Source organism: Benincasa hispida, chromosome 5 (assembly GCF_009727055.1).
Source record: "Benincasa hispida cultivar B227 chromosome 5, ASM972705v1, whole genome shotgun sequence".
NCBI classification, from domain to species: domain Eukaryota; kingdom Viridiplantae; phylum Streptophyta; class Magnoliopsida; order Cucurbitales; family Cucurbitaceae; genus Benincasa; species Benincasa hispida.
The window spans coordinates 45,983,343-45,999,927 of NC_052353.1; the positions used below are offsets into that span (position 1 = coordinate 45,983,343).

The 16,585-nt window shown below is 34.2% G+C and overlaps 2 protein-coding genes across 2 annotated transcripts; both read right to left on the bottom strand.

The window, feature by feature from the left end:
• Positions 1-5,577: 5,577 nt before the first annotated feature.
• On the bottom strand, positions 5,578-6,435 carry LOC120078480 (cysteine-rich repeat secretory protein 38-like). The gene has a single exon (XM_039032747.1). It carries the CDS (start codon positions 6,397-6,399, stop codon positions 5,647-5,649), a length of 753 nt encoding a protein of 250 aa, XP_038888675.1. The 5' UTR covers positions 6,400-6,435; the 3' UTR covers positions 5,578-5,646.
• A 3,469-nt stretch (positions 6,436-9,904) lies between these two features.
• LOC120077061 lies at positions 9,905-12,958 on the bottom strand. Its single transcript, XM_039030910.1, has 4 exons — positions 12,038-12,958; positions 11,348-11,878; positions 11,015-11,240; positions 9,905-10,283 (listed from the first exon to the last, which is right to left on the bottom strand). Exons 1-3 carry the CDS (start codon positions 12,854-12,856, stop codon positions 11,130-11,132), a joined length of 1,461 nt encoding a protein of 486 aa, XP_038886838.1. The 5' UTR covers positions 12,857-12,958; the 3' UTR covers positions 9,905-10,283; positions 11,015-11,129.
• Between the last annotated feature and the right edge of the window lie 3,627 nt (positions 12,959-16,585).

A 16,585-nucleotide genomic window follows, 5' to 3' on the forward strand; every position in this document is an offset into this window, starting at 1 on the left:
CTTTTGGACAATGTCAACCAGCTGATAAATAAAGCACTCTCCACATCAAGACCCTCAGGTGCTCATTTGACAAATTGGTCCGACCAGCTTTCCTTACATTCAACTCTTGCAACCAGCACTATTGTCTCCAAACTACTTCTCCATAGGCAATTAGGCCATCCATCCTCTAAAATTTTGTCTAAACTGATTAGTGGATGTAATCTAGAACATGTTGTTAATGAAATGTTTTTTTGTGAAGCATGCCAATTTGGAAAGTCACATAATCTACCCTTCCCTAATTCTCTTTCTCGTGCTAAACAACCCTTTGAGTTAGTTCATACTGATCTTTGGGGACCAGCCCCAATACTGTCAGCAAATGGTTATAGATACTATGTCATATTTGTGGATGATTTCAGCAGGTTCACTTGGCTTTATCCCCTAAAACAAAAAAGTGATACAATAGTTGCCTTTCAAAACTTCCAAGCTCTTGCTCGCACACAGTTTAATAAAACTATTGGGACTTTGCAAATGGATGGAGGAAAGGAATACCAACCTGTTGCTCACATGTGCACACAGCTGAAAATCCATATCAGACTGTCTTGTCCTCACACTTCAGCCCAGAATGGTCGTGCTGAACGCAAACATAGGCATATTGTTGAGACTAGTTTAACACTCCTTGCTCAAGCTAGGATGCCCCTACATCTATGGTGGTATGCTTTTCATACCGTTGTGCTCCTTATTAATGGCTTTCCTTCTTTTGTTTTTCAGGATATCAACCCAATGGAAGCACTACTTGGAAGGAAACTGGACCTGACATCCTCCAAAGTGTTTGGATGTGCCTACTACCCACATCTACGGCCATATCAGTCTCACAAATTTGATTTCCACAGCAAGAAGTGTGTATACCTTGGTCCCTCACCTATGCACAAAGGGTACCGTTGCCTCACTAATGATGGTAAAATAATTATCTCACGCCATGTGGTGTTTAATGAAGAGGATTTCCCCTTTCAAACTGGTTTTGCTAATAACCAGCCCTCCAACCTTCCTACCTCAACTCCTCCAATCACTATTTGGTTTCCTCAACCATCAATAAACTTGCCCCAACCATGTCAGTCACCAGTTGCCCACCCTTCTCATCCATTTCAGGACCAACATCATAGTCCTGATCCCCTGTTGACCCTAATCACTCCACATTCAAACTCTGGTTTACCATCTCCAAGCTCTCCACTCATGTCTCCATCTCTAGCCTTACACAATTCACCAAATTCTCCTACAGACTCACCTCCACCAAATTCTCCTCCATAGCCCTCCCTTCAACATCAACAAATCTCAGCTCAGCCTTTACTAGGCACTCATCCCATGATCACCAGGGGTAAGGAAGGTGTCTTTAAGCCCAAAGTCTGGTCTGCAGAACTTGTTACTGATTTCACTCAAGCTGAGCCACATACTGTTTCTCAAGCCCTATCAGTTCCACAATGGAAACTAGCAATGTTGAAGAACTTACAGCCCTGCAGCGCACGAACACTTGGACACTAGTCCCTCCTCCCTCTACCTCCACTATAGTTGGTTGCAAATGGGTCTACAGATTAAAATGTGATGCACAAGTATCAGTTCAGCGATATAAAGCACGTCTTGTTGCCAAAGGCTTCCATCAGCACCCTGACTTTGATTATTTTGACACCTTCAGCCCTGTTGTCAAGCCCTCCACCATCAGGATCATCCTCACACTTGCAGTCTCTCATCACTGGCCACTTCATCAAATAGACTTTAATAATGCCTTCCTCAATGGCACACTCAAAAATACTGTTTATATGACTCAACCTTCTGGTTTTGAAAGTGCAACTCACCCTTACTATGTCTACAAGCTCCATCGAGCAATTTATGGCCTTAAACAAGACCCTCGAGCTTGGAATGATGAGCTGAAACACTTCCTCTGTCACATTGGCTTCAAAGTAAGTTCCCTTGACACCTCTCTATATTGTATGCGAACCTCATCATCTATTACCATGCTTCTTGTCTATGTGGATGACCTAATCCTTACAGGTAGTGATCCAGCCTATATTGACCATCTTGTATCCATATTCCACGACTAATTCTCCCTTAAAGATCTTGGCACACTTAGCAAATTCCTTGGCATTCAAATAAACTATACACCAACAGGTCTTCACCTTCACCAGGCTTAATACATCACTGACCTATTAGCCAAGCTAAATCTACAGCATGTTAAGCCTTGTCCAACACCTGCTGCCCTTGGCACCTTGTTATCTATCAACATAGGCCAACCTCTCCTTGATCCCTTTCTCTATTGTAGCATAGTTGGTGCTCTTCAATTTCTAACCAATACCCGCTCGGATATAGCCTTCATTGTCAACAAGTTAAGCCAATTTCTCAAAGTTCCAACTAATGTACATTGGTCAGCTGTCAAAAGAGTCCTTCGCTACCTAGCTGGAACACCACAACTTGGATTAACTATCCATTCTGATCCACACCTCACTATCTTAGCATACTCTAATGTTGATTGGGCCTCAAACCTTGATGATAGGAAGTCCACTACTGCCTACTGTCTTTATCTTGGCTCCACTCTTATATCTTGGTCCTCTAAGAAATAGGCAACCGTGGCACATTCTAGCACAGAATCAGAATACCGAGCTCTTGCTCATGCTGCTATTGAAATCATTTGGGTTCGCAACTTACTCACTGAAATAGGCTTCTCTCCAACCGACATTCCCGTTCTCTGGTGTGACAATATGGGAGTAGGTGCATTGGCTGCTAACCCTGTCTTCCATGCTCGAACCAAACACATCGAAATTGATGTGCATTTTATTCGGGATCTCGTCCTAAGTGATCAACTCCATGTGTAGTATGTTCCTACAACCGAGCAGCTCACAGACTGTTTCACCAAAGCACTGCCAATTCAAACTCTCTTATTTGCGTAGCAAGCTCGGCCTAACTCAGTTAAGCTCTCGCTTGAGGGAGGATGACAAGGATGACACTTCAGCTCACTTGACAAAAGAAGAATGCCAGCTTGGAGCCAGCTCAGTCACCACCGCGGCCTGTCTCTCTCCCCAAATCGATTCTGGTATATCAAGCAGTTGCCCGGTCACTTGCATACCTAAAATGGACAGAGTTTGTTAAATTGGATTCCTCTCCATTTTGTCGTTTTATGTATTCAATTATTGTATATAAATCATCAATTCATTCTATAAAGAATATGAGAAAAGAAAGAAGGAAAATATACATACTGATATACAGAAGGAAGAAGAAAGTTACCTTCCTCACGTAAGCTTCTCTGTCTCTTCCTTTCTCTGTCCTTTGTCAACCCTTTTCTTGCTTTTTCTTAGCTATTTCGACTGAACATAATCTATAGAATTGGGTGATTTTCATTCTTTTTATCTCTCAAGTGTTCATCTTTTATGTATGAAAGTATTTGTGGTTAGTGAACCTTTGTATAATTGATTTAGGTTCCTTTTCTCTCAATTTTATCATAATAAGAGAAGTTGACAATGGCGGACTCTTCACAAATCCTGTGGTTTTTACTTTTCACATCGAAGGAGTTTTCCATATATAATTCATGTGTGTTTTTTATTTTTAGTCTTCAAAAATTTTGTAGTTTATTGTTGTCATTGGTTGTTGGTTGATTACATGGTGATTATTTGGTGATTTATTTGTGTTACTTTGGAGAACAATCATTTAGTTAATTATTTTGGAGGAGATGCAAATAAATTGTTATATTGTTTGGCTCCTACAATTCCATCTTAAAACAATGATCATCTCAAATGTCGTACACGACCATCATTTCTACTCTCTCTAGTTTTTTTTTTAAAAAAAAAATTAAAAGAAATAATGATTAAAACTTAAATGTTGTGGTTTGATAATTGTTTTTATTTTTATTTTTATTTTTAAAAGTATTTTCTATCTGTGTATTTTAATAATACTTTTCTTTCATCTAACTAAATAAAACACTTGAATTTTTAGTGAATTATTTTTTAAAAAAACATATATTTTTTTAAAAACTACAATATTACAAATTTGGTTGATATTTTTAAAAGAAAAAGCTAAAAAAACATATCATTTGTTTCCAAGTTCTCCTATTCTTTCAAAAGGTACAATATTACCCTTGAAATTTTATAATTGAATGCATTTTAAAATTATCTTTGAAATATGAATATTTTACAAATTTGGTTGAAATTTGGGACATAATACGATAAGACAATAGCCTAAATTGTGTGATGATCCAAATTTTTGTTCAAAGTCAGCAACACATTCTTTCCATCAAGAGAAAAAAAAAAAAAAAAAAAAAACCTTGTCTAGTGCTGCTTGCAAGAGGTTGTTTAGAATACAACTTTGTTTTAGAATATTTCCCTCTTAATCATGGAATATGATCAATATTTTAAAGGTCAATATCGACGAAAATATTGAGATCTTAATTTTATGAAATTTTCAATAGAAATCGATAAAATATCAATGACGATGGATATTTCTAAAATTAAAATTATAAAAATAAAAAATTCAAAGAATAAATTAAAATTAGTAAATAAACATTTTATAATTTTTAAACAAGAGATAATATGTTTATTATTTATATTATATTTACCTTAATAATATTTATTTTTTTTATACGAAATTATGAAAATATCGATTTATCCATCATGTCGATGTCAAATCCATAAAAATGTGAAAATATCACTGTATCGTCGAAAATTTAATACTATGATCGTGGTCATGGAAGAGTGTAAAAGGGATTTAAAATTTCTATAGATATCAAAGAGAAATTAAATCAATTTTATATCATCATACGTTTCATAACAACTGATTAAAAAAAAAACCAATTAAAGACCTCAAAATGGACTCGATCAATTATATTATATAAAATTGATGAACATGATAGCCTTTTGTTAGGATCATGATTTAATTTATACCCGATTCCAACCCTTTTCTACTTCAATTATATTAATTTCGTATGTAGCTAAAACAACTTATGCATATATATTTTTGGAACACGTACATGAAAAATAGAAATATAATCCCATCTTATTTATGTTATAATTAATTCAATCAAAAAAAGGAAAAATGGGGTATTTTATGTGATTACCAAGAATTCTGAGCTTACATATAAAGAAAAGAGATGTTATTACTTTATAAATATCAAATCAATTAAAATTAATGTTAAGCTATGAGTTTAATCTATGAATTTGACATTCATTTCTATTTAATAAGTTCCTGCACTTTCACTTCTTTATCTAGATATAGATATTTGAATTTTCAATTATGTATCTAATAAATCCTTGACTTTATTTACATATCTACTCAACACAAAATCGTCGGTTTAGGATTTTATTAAACATAATATTCAAGTTTATTTCTATGTTAAATTCTAATTTTTAAAAGGATAGAGACTAAATATCCTAATCAAATCATGGGATTGGGACCAAATTTGCAAATTTATCTAATAATATCTAATAAATCAATTAATCTGGAGGAATTTTACAAAATATGTGCTAACAATTTATAAGATACTAAATTGATCAAAGTTCGATGAGTTATTAAATAATAGTATTGAAAGCTTTTAGATCAAAATTGAAGGATAAAAATAAACTTTTCCCTTTTTATTATAAAAAAGTAACCAGATAAAAAATAGCATAGATATTAGGAAAAAAGAACTATTCTCTATTTTTGGGCATCAACAATAGGGTAAATTTCATATCTAAAATTACAGCTCCCACCAATCACTCTTCCACCAATTTTTGCATCACAACAATTGGGAAGTTGAGCAACAGCATCATCAAGGCATTTCTTGCAAGCAGAAGTAGACAAATCTCTTGTGCATTGGACCAATCCATACAATTTTTTTGACCCTTCAATTTCCTCTTCTCCAATCACATACAACTTAGATGTAGCTTCAACTTTTTCAACCAAACTAGTAAGCAAGTTCTTGACTTGTTCATTAAACATTGCTGGATTTTCTGCTTCTTGAACATTCCACATGTATAGCCTAAACCCATTATCAATCTTCCCAAAGAATTTGGTATTGGAGTATTTTAGCAAGCAAAAATCATACCATATGGCTGCTCCTTTCCTATTAAGGCATTGTCGTTGAATCTCGTTGCTTGCGGTGGTGATGCAGGTCTTGCAATCGGTGGGTGAGACGTCACCGCGACATAGAGCCAACGCGTTGACTTGGTTTTGTAAATCGTCGCCGACGGAGCTGAGGCCAAAGCCGGTGGGAGGGGCAATGGAGGTCAACTGATAGATGGCTTGTTTCATGTTGGAAGCATAAGGGGTGTTGGCTGTGTAATTGTCAAAGCTATAACATGTATATGAGAGAAATGCATTATGAGAATCACCAAATGCTGGTGGGGAAATTAGGAGAAAGAGGCTTAGGAAGAGAGTAAAGAAAATGGTTGATTTTGAATTTATCATTGTTTGAATAGGAAGAAAATGAGGGGAATTTTTAGTGTGGTTTGGCTTGGTATTTGTGTTCTAAAGTATGCATTATTTATAGGGTTTATTTTACCTCAAAAGTCATTTGAATTTTATTTTCATTTCACACGCTATCCTATAATATATATCGGTTAACTTTACTCGTCTAGTATTTAAACTTTTAACTTCGCATCTAATAAATTTTTATACCTAAAAATGTATTTTTAGGGTTATGAATTTTCACTTCCATTTCTAATAGGACCATTTTCTTTAAAAATGTAGGTCTAATAGATTTCCAACATATTTTAACATTTTTTAATTAAACTTCATATTTAGTATGATACTGAACTTTTAATTTTGTGTTCATTAGAATCATAAAAGATGACAAATTAGTCGAAAACCTATCAAATATACCATTGAGAGCCCAAAGACTTAATTAGACATAAAATTAAAAGTTAAATAACTTATTAGACACATTTTGAACTTCAAAAACCTATTGAAATGTATAATTGAAAATTCATACCAGTTTAAGAAACTGTTTTAACATAAATTTAAAAGTTTATAGTTGGACCACATTTATTGTTTAATTGGCCTATAATATTAATTTGTGTGTATGCATGTACGTATATTATACCCTAGGATTTAAAACGTTACCTAGGAGTCAATGGTTCACGTTTTCCAACCTTCTATTATACTTTTAAAATAATAATAATAATATTTTTTTTAGACTTTTCTAATAGAAAGTTTTAGGTAAGAAAAAAGGGTCAAGGTAAAATTTTGTTCATTGGAAAGAAAAATTCTATTCCACTTAGATAGAATGTTTGGATAAAATAAAGCGAAGTTATAGCCTAGAATGTAACGAATTAATAAAGTATAAAACTGATATTTTTTAGTCGTGGAGCCATGAACTTCGTAAATCAAATTAGACAATCTTTTATTGTAACTTTTTGAGTCAAACGTTCGCTTGTGCACTCTGTAAGTTATGAAGTCTTTAATTTTGTCTCTAAATAACGATGAAATTAAAATATTATACATAGATTTTTTTTCGGGGACCATATTTTCATATCAAACAATTTAAGGAGGCCACTACAGGTCAACCAAAGTGGACTTTGATCAAGCAATATATACAGTTGAAATTGTTGACTTTACTCATTAGCTATCTTGAATGAGATTGAACAGTAGTTGTAGGGCATACTTTTCTAAACAACTAATCTCATTTTAAGAAGCAATTTTGTGCTTTGTACTCTTCAAAGCTCCAAATGACACGTTTCATTTACCTATATAATTTTAAGGAAAAAATCAAGTGACAGTTGCAAATATAGACATTAGATCCAAAGTATTAGCAGATATAATATAATGTAAAAAAATTATAAATATGACCAAATTTAAATAGTCTATTAGTAATAGATCATATTATTGGTAAGAGTCTATCAATAGACCATATCACTGGTAGGAGTCTATCAACTATAGAAGTCTATCACGGATAGACTTGTCTATATTTGCAATTTTTTTAAAATGATATTATACACTCAATTATTATTCCTAAAAATGCTACCAATTGCAATCATCCAAAAATCAATTTAAACACCCAAAACTATTTTTGCCCTAAACTATTAATTTCATCCGAATGTATTTTAAATTTAAGTAAATGTTTCAATTTCAATTTTACACTTTAAAAATGTCACTCGTGTTACAATTTTAATCTTAAACTTGATATAAGTATCTCAATTTTTATCATATATTGAGAAAACGTGAATAGCTTTCATCTAACAATTTATATGATGAGCTCAAATTAATATCAATATTTTGTACCTATCAAACTTGACTAGACCAACTATAACATTGATTTAATCAACTCAAATGAATTGGTTTTTATGAGGCCTTTACGGTTTTGATTTCCCTTTTTCTTCAAACAAATATAAAGATTTGGCTAAAATAATTGTTAATCTATAGAAACAGTTGAGAAGCTGACCATTTCGTTTTCTTGCAAAATCTTGATTAGAGGATTGCTTCAATTCTATTAAAGTCGACAGAGTGTTCCCTTAAACTTAAATTATCCAAAATTCGACTGATTCTTACTTTCCTTCCACACAAAGGAGATGGAGGAAATGTGGGTCTAAACCAGATTCAGAGTTTTTTTATTATTAAATTTGAGGAATAATATAACGAATGAAAAATTTTAAGTCCTTACTAGGTTGATTAGTCTAATTTTATTAATTTTTAAGTAGGTGTATTGAGTGAGAAAGAGGCTTTCGTTTGTATTGAACATCTCAATTTCAATATATTAAAATAAAGTAGTGGTTTAATCTTCTTTTCAAACAAAAAAAGGTAGCAGTTTGATTTGGTATGCCTAATTAAAAGTATGTATGGAAGCAGCACCAAGAAGAAAGTATGTCCTTTTAAAAAAATAATAATACAATGATAAATTTTAATTTTTTTAAAAAAATTAAGGGTAATTACATTTAATAGCATCTTTATAGATAATAATTAAGTATACAACATTTCTAAAAACTTGCAAATCACTAATAGACTCCTAGACTTCGAAAACAAAACTTAAATTTTACAACTGTAAATTCTTTTGTAGTGTAGTGTAATAGATCTTACTGCTATATTTACCATTTGAAGAAATTCATTTTCCTATATCACATTGGTAGTCATTAAATTTCAGTTTTAATTATAAATTAATGAGAACTAATTTGTTGTATTTCTTTTCCATCTAAAAGTCCTTTTTTTCCCTCGCTTTGTATAATTTATTTAATGAATTTTTAGCTTACATATTATATATTCATGTTCAATTTTAGGCTTCCCTTATCACACCACATGCTTTGAAGAGGGGGATCTAACGTGCACCCTTAATCTGTAAGATTTTCGTTGAAGAGAAAAATGGTTAAACATAATTATTTCTCTTCCTTAGTTGTGAATCTGAATTGAAGATATGGCCTTCAATTCAAGAATAGATGTTCATCTTAACTAATCTTATGGAAAAATCTAACTCTACAACATTTAAAAGTATCAAGAAAATTCATAAGATATTAAATCTTAAGTAGATGATCACCATGGATTGTACCTATGACTTCTTAATCTTTACCTTTTATAAAGATCGTGCCCCGATATCACAACATCCAAATTGCCAGACTAAACAACTTAACTAACCACATAATTTTACTATCATGGTCTCCCCTATCTATCTACAGAGAGATGGACCCAAAGTAAAACATGGTCTTAACAACACAATGTGTCATCATGGGTCAACAAGACCATAGATTTAGTAAAGAACTTTAGTTTCACATACTTGGGATTGAAAGCACCTTACGAATTTTCTTAGCACTCAAATGTTTTAAGACCATGTAGATAAGATATCGAGCTAAATAAAGAAAGGGAATTCAAATAAATAAATATCCGCACTCAAAATTGCATGCCAACTTTGTTATATATTTGTACGGCTTTCAATATAAAACTAAAGCCAGCAGACAGGTTGTATCACCATGCTTCACAGATAAAGAGGTATGAAATTTCACTTTTGAATATTCCTTCTACTAAGCTAAAGTGTAACCTACGAATCCCAAAAAGATATGAGTAACTTTGTTGCAGGAAAAATATTAGAATTTCTTCCAGCAGAAGTCACCTTCTATAAGAGAGATTCTTATAAATGGTTAAACTTAAAAGAGATATACAAGAGGTTAACCAAAAACAACTTCATCCTGCTCCTGGCTTTCACTAACTAATCATTTGCTCAGTTAAGCAGAAAATGGAAACTTCTACCTCAGAAGATGAAGGATGAACAACCTGGGATGGCAATTCAAAATGCCAGAAGAAACTTGAAACCATTTTCTTTCAAGTACATATCCGGTTAGATTAGAAAGCATGCCCACTTTCTCCCCTGCCTGCTAATACAAGACCAGAAATCAGTTAGATGCAGTGCCTCGACATCACAAACAAAATTATCTACGCTTTCATTTTCTGAAAAATAAAAATAAAAATAAAAATTAAGCTCTCTAAAGTATACAATGTCAACACACTTCAACTACTACACAAATGAAGTCAAATGGAGCAGATGAAGTAATTGTCGCTATTTCTTAAGAGTATAGATCAATCATACAGGACTCCTATCCAGTTCTGTTAGAAAGTGTCATTAAATGAAATGAAGGAATAGAATGCCTAAATCCTTCGAGTTCAAACAAATAGCGTGTGTTATGAAATAGAGAGGGAGTTTAAGAATACAGATTGGCCAAACTTACGGAATTCTGAGTAAAATGAAGGGACTAGAATGGCTAAACACATACTAAGAGTTCAAAGAAATAGTTAGACTAAGAAAATAGACAGGGGGCAATGAGCTTCATTCAGTAAGAAAACACTAGATTTCGTATTGTATGAATAAACGTTTAGAAGAAAGAAATATCCAACATCTACAGAGGAATGCATATCATAAACATATTTACACGATTCCCACAATACAAATTCAAAAGAGCGTTCATGCCAAGAATGTTAAAAAACAAGAAAGGTCAAATTAAAATGTTAATGTGTTGGAAGTTCTTTTTCTTATATCAGCTTCCTGAAATTAATTCCATTACTGATAAGTTTCAATCAACACAGAGGAACAAAAACACAAAGTTACCTTAAATTAAGAAGACAGGACTCACAGCAAAGTCCAAATGGCTTTAAACTGCTCAAGGAACCATTGGTCAATTTTTATAGAACTCTATCCTTCCCAAACAAACCAACAAAAATGGTTAGAAGTACATAGATATTAATTCTTCTACTCTACATTGTCGAATTTCAAGAAGCATCGATTCCTTGGAAGCGGAAAGGATGTCACAGCATTGTCGACGTGGTGCCTTCATCTGAAACAAGGGAAATTTCATTACGAAATTAAATCATGAGGGCAATTATGAAGATCGCAACTGTAGTATATGAGAAAAGGAAAAACCAGTTGAGTACAGTTAGGAACCTCTTCCACTTCAAGTTCCAACTTCTGGGAGAACACTCGAATCTGTCTCAGGTTCTTAATTGCACTAGACACTGGACAATCAGTGACTATCTTCCTAGTATAGTTAGTCAAGGCATTATTTTTACTACTTCTTAAATTCTGCATATAGAAGATATTTCTTTTACAGGGATCTTTAGGGTAGTCTCTCATGTTAAACATGTATCGATTCATATCAATGGTGGCAGCCCTTCTCCATGACATAAAAGTTCTTTGCAGTGAAAGTAGATCAGGGAGAAGCTGATTGCCTTCAAAGACCTGAATAGCAAAACCCCACGATACCGAAATAGTCAATGAATGAGAACGATCATAGCACACAATTTGCTGGAAAATCCTGCCAGGATCCACATTCACTGCTTCGAAAAGATGATGCAGGGCCTGCGTATTATTCATGTTTGGGAATATCGGATCCGTGGCATCCAAATGATGAAGTGAAACTATCGGTGACAATGCATGCGCAGATAGCAATCCAAATAAATTTCCCCGCATATCGACCTAAAGGAATTTTGCAAAGCAAATAAGCACCAAATTGGCAGCCAACCTAATTGTGTTCTATAACATATGCTGCAATTTCAGTAAATAGTGATTTGGATAAAATGGTGACATTTGATAAATTTCATCAAATAAATGAAATAGAATACTCGAAACTCTAACCTGATGAAATCCAGGTTCGTGCGTTAAGCCAACTCCAAGCTCCACCAAGCACGACCATATTCTAGCATCACTTCCATACAAATGCCCGTACCTAGTCAAGCATGAGTCCAAAACCCCAGCCAAAACTCTAGCCAGTGAATCGCTGATCGCAAAGCCTCCACCACCAAACGCCATATCGAACGAATTTTTCAAATTCTGTCCATAACTCTCAGAATTACTCCCAATATAATACCACCGCTCATGATCATATTTTCCCAACGTCTTAACTAAATTATCCACAAAGAACAAAGTGTCATCATCCCCAAACACATACCACCGCACATCCGGCTCATTACGTTCAACGACTTCCTTCACCACCCGCGCCAGTCTAATCGCCGATCGGAGACCTCCACGGAAAGTGTAGGGGAACCTAGAGGTGTCATTCGAAATAATCACCGGCGGAACGGAAGGATCAGCAGAAGCGAAATCATGTGCAATGCGATCAACGAAGGCAAAAGCACGCGTCGAATTACGGCGGTACCAGAGACGAACATAAGGCTTGCGGCGGGACCAGGAGTTAGAGGAAGAAGCGATGGCAAAGACTATGTGGCGGCGCGTGGTCGGAGAGAGAGTAGAATGAGAGCATAAGAGTGAAGGGGCGGTGGAGGAGGGGTTGAAGAAGAGAGTGTAGATGATGAAGGCGGCGGAGAGGAGGAGGAGGAGGGTTTTGGCGGTGGAGAGAGTCGGAGTCTTGAGGAGTCGGAGGGGCATTCTGGGAAAGAGAGAAGTGAGTCTATGGTAAAAAGCAGTGGTTTGCTTGTGCTTCTTCTTCGACAACATTGGTAATGGAAAATGGAAATTGAAGAAGAGAAGTTTCCAGAAAAGTAATGAAAAACAGCAGAAATCTCCCGAGAACGGTCTGTGGAATTGAAATCTCTTGCAAGTTGCAATGCTAAGTTGGTAACTGTTCTTACTTCGAACTTGGGCTGGGCTAGCTATTTTGGGCTTATTGGGCTCACCCTGACATTTTGGGTCGGCCTTAATCAAACAGTATCGTTTTCTTTATATTATCAGCCATACTTCCTATTTTGTCCTTCACCCCTATCCGGCTTGTGGTGGTTACATGGTGTATTCTTTTATGTGTGATGTGATCTATACCATAAATATGAAACATCATGATCTAAAAGTGAAGACATGTTTGAACAAATAGTTGTCCTTTTCTTTATTGTAACTATTTGAATCTAAGTAGTATACTTTTTTGTGTACGGTGTGATGTAGGCTATAGATATGAAAAACCAAGATCTAGTAATACAAATATGTTTGAATAGATTCATGTCCTTTACTATATTGCAACTATTCAGATTGAAGTTGTATATCTCGTGTATGGGTGTGATTTAGACCATAAATATGTATGAGTCAACAATATCTGACGGTGAAGATATATTTGAATGGCAATCACGTCTTTTACCTTTTTCAATATCATGAGTTCCTTTTTTTTTTTTTTAAGGAAAATAAACATTTATTAAGCCTCAAGGGTAGAATAAAAAACAAAGTACATCGCCTTCGAAGCAATTGGAATGATAGAAGGAGAAAATCAGACCACCAAATACCACTTAAAAGAGAGTCTCTTGCACCTTTGGCAATACAATCAGCAAGCGTATTAAAATTTCTATTTATGTGGACAAAACAAATATCAGCAAAGAAACCAGATAATCTTCAGATCTCTTCAAGGCAGCAAACACCTTCACTCATTTCTTCTGGTAATCAAATTAACAGATGGCCAACTTTTGTGGCTAGATAGATCAACATCGCAAGCCAAATCTCTACTAATGCCTCCGGGTAGCTCATATTTAACGAAGAGGTAGACATCGCAATCAACATACTAGAGGGATCACGAATTGAAACTCCAAAACCAGTAGAAGACGACTACTCCTTCCAAGCAATATCAACATTAACTTTAGGCCAGCTTTGATGGGGAGGATTCCAAGAGTAAGGCTTAATACACAAGCTTTTTGCCACACCAACTGAATGAGCAAAGTTAATCATCAACGCAACAACGTAATCATCTTTATATCTACATATCTAGTTGCTTCTAATATGGATAGGTGGAATTTTTCGTCTTTATTTAAACTGTTTCTATCGGACCAAATAGCTCAACAATCAATTGCAACCAAGTTCAACTCTTCCTCAGTACAATTATCATTCAACATGTTCCATCTATCAATAAAGCTATAATTGAAATTACACTGTAGGAGATAATTTGAAGATATATTATGTCAAATAGAATGAGCTCGAGGATAGAAAACCAAAATATGGTCAATACTTTCAATATCTTTTGAACAGATAGGACACGATGGAGAACATCAATCCCTCTTTTCATAAGATTCAATTTCATTGGTAAGATATTCTGCAATGCTCTCCAAATGAAATGTTTTATTTTCAAAAGAACTTTCAATCTCCATCTATTTTTCTATACCCTTTCCATAGAATTAAAGCTTGGGGAATAAGCACAAATTCAAGATATCAAAAACCCTTTATAACCACTTTTGACCGTGTAAACACCATATTTATCAAAGTGCCAGATTAATTTGTCTTCAATGGAAGGATTTAAGGGAATTTTCTTAATGACTTCTACATCTTCAGGCGTGTCAACTTCCTTGAGAAGCTATATATTCCAATTGCCACCTTGGTCAAGAAAATCAGCTATCATTAAATTATAAAACTCATCGTTAATATAGATTGGTTTAAAAGTCGCTTATTTTGGAATCCAGGGATCAAGAAAAATTCTAATTAAATTCCCTTTTGTTGCTCTATATCAAATTACTTCTTTTAAGAAGTTACCACCCCATAACAAACTTAACATCCATGATAGAGCAATTGGGAAAATATATGCTTTTTAAGAATCTGGATACTAGACTGTTTGGATTGGCATATAATTTTCAGAATTATTTGGCTACCAAAGCAATGTTAAATCCCTCCAAATCTCTAAAATTTAATCCACCCATAGCCTTAGGAAGACACAAACTTTCCCATTTAATCCAATAGATTTTTTTCTTTACATTAGAGGACCCCAATAAAATTTAGCTAACATATGAGTAATATTGTCACAAATTTCTTTTGGAAGCATGAAGATACTCATTCCATATGTGGGAATTACTTGGCCCACACTTTTAATCAAAACTTCCTTACCATCGATAGAGAAAAAAGAATGTTTCGAGCCATTAACAACTTTCCATATCTTGTCAGCAATATATTTGGAATCTTTTCTTTTGCTTCTAGATAATGACGATGGTAGCCCTAAATACAAGCCAAGATCCTCAACTAACTATACACCAATATTATTGAGGAAGCTTTATCTATCTTAGTTCATGTTTGGGGATACAATCATGGCAGATTTTGAGTAGTTAATTAAAGCTCCTAATGCATCCTCATAAAGACTTCAAAACCTTTTTAAGGTTAACAAGCTCAACCTCATTTTCACCACAAAACATTTAAGTTGTCATCAGCAAATGGTAAATGAGACATCACAGGTCCTGAGTTAGTACAAGAAAGTACACCAACATTACCTTTTTTCAGAGCTTCCTGTATAATAGAAGAAAGACCATCAATAACAATAAGAAAAAGATAGGGAGAAATGGGATCTCCTTGGCGAAGACTTCTATTTGGAATAATATTGCCCTTCGATTCTCCATTCAATAATAATGAGAATTGAGCTGAAAAAAATGCAGTTAATAGTGAAACCAATCCACATAAGATGAAATCTCATTTAAAACATAATGGCTTTCAGGAATGACCATTAAACATAGTTTTAAGCTTTACTAAGGTCTAACTTGATAGTAGCTACTTCTTTTCTCCCAATTTTCTTATTCTTAATAAAGTGTATGCATTCGTGACCAATCATAACATTATTAGTAATAGCTCTACCAGCAATGAAAGCAGACTGTGGTGGGGGAGATTACATCACACAAAACATTCTTCAATCGGTTAGCAAGAACTTTGGATAAAATTTTGTAGTTGACATTACACAGGCTTATAGGGCGATAACCTTGAGAAGTTTAGGAAATTTAGGGATTAAAACAATATTAGTTTTATTCCATTCTGCAAAGCTCCTAGAATTATTTAAAATCTCCAAACACTCTTCAATCATTTTTAGTCACATAACATCCCAATATTTTCAGTAGAAAATAGTAAAAAATTAGTCAAGTCCTAGCGCTTTTGTCGGGAACATTTGAGAGATAGCCACCTCAATTTCATCTTTAGTAAACATAGCAACAAGCAAGTCACTCATCTTTGGAGTTACACAAACTTTAACTGAATTCAAAATAGCATCCATTTGAACATTATTTGGGCTTGTAGTAATGAAGAGGTTTTCAAAATATGAGACGAAGTCTGCTCGATTGATTCTTCATTCTCAGTCTAAACTCCATTTGAATTCAGAACTCTTAAGATTTCATTCTTTTACCTTCTAATAGATGCTTTTTATGAAACCATCTAGGATGGTTATCTCCCATTTTAGCCATTTTTCACGTGATTGCTTTCAGTAAATCTCTTTTTGTTCTAGGAGATTCT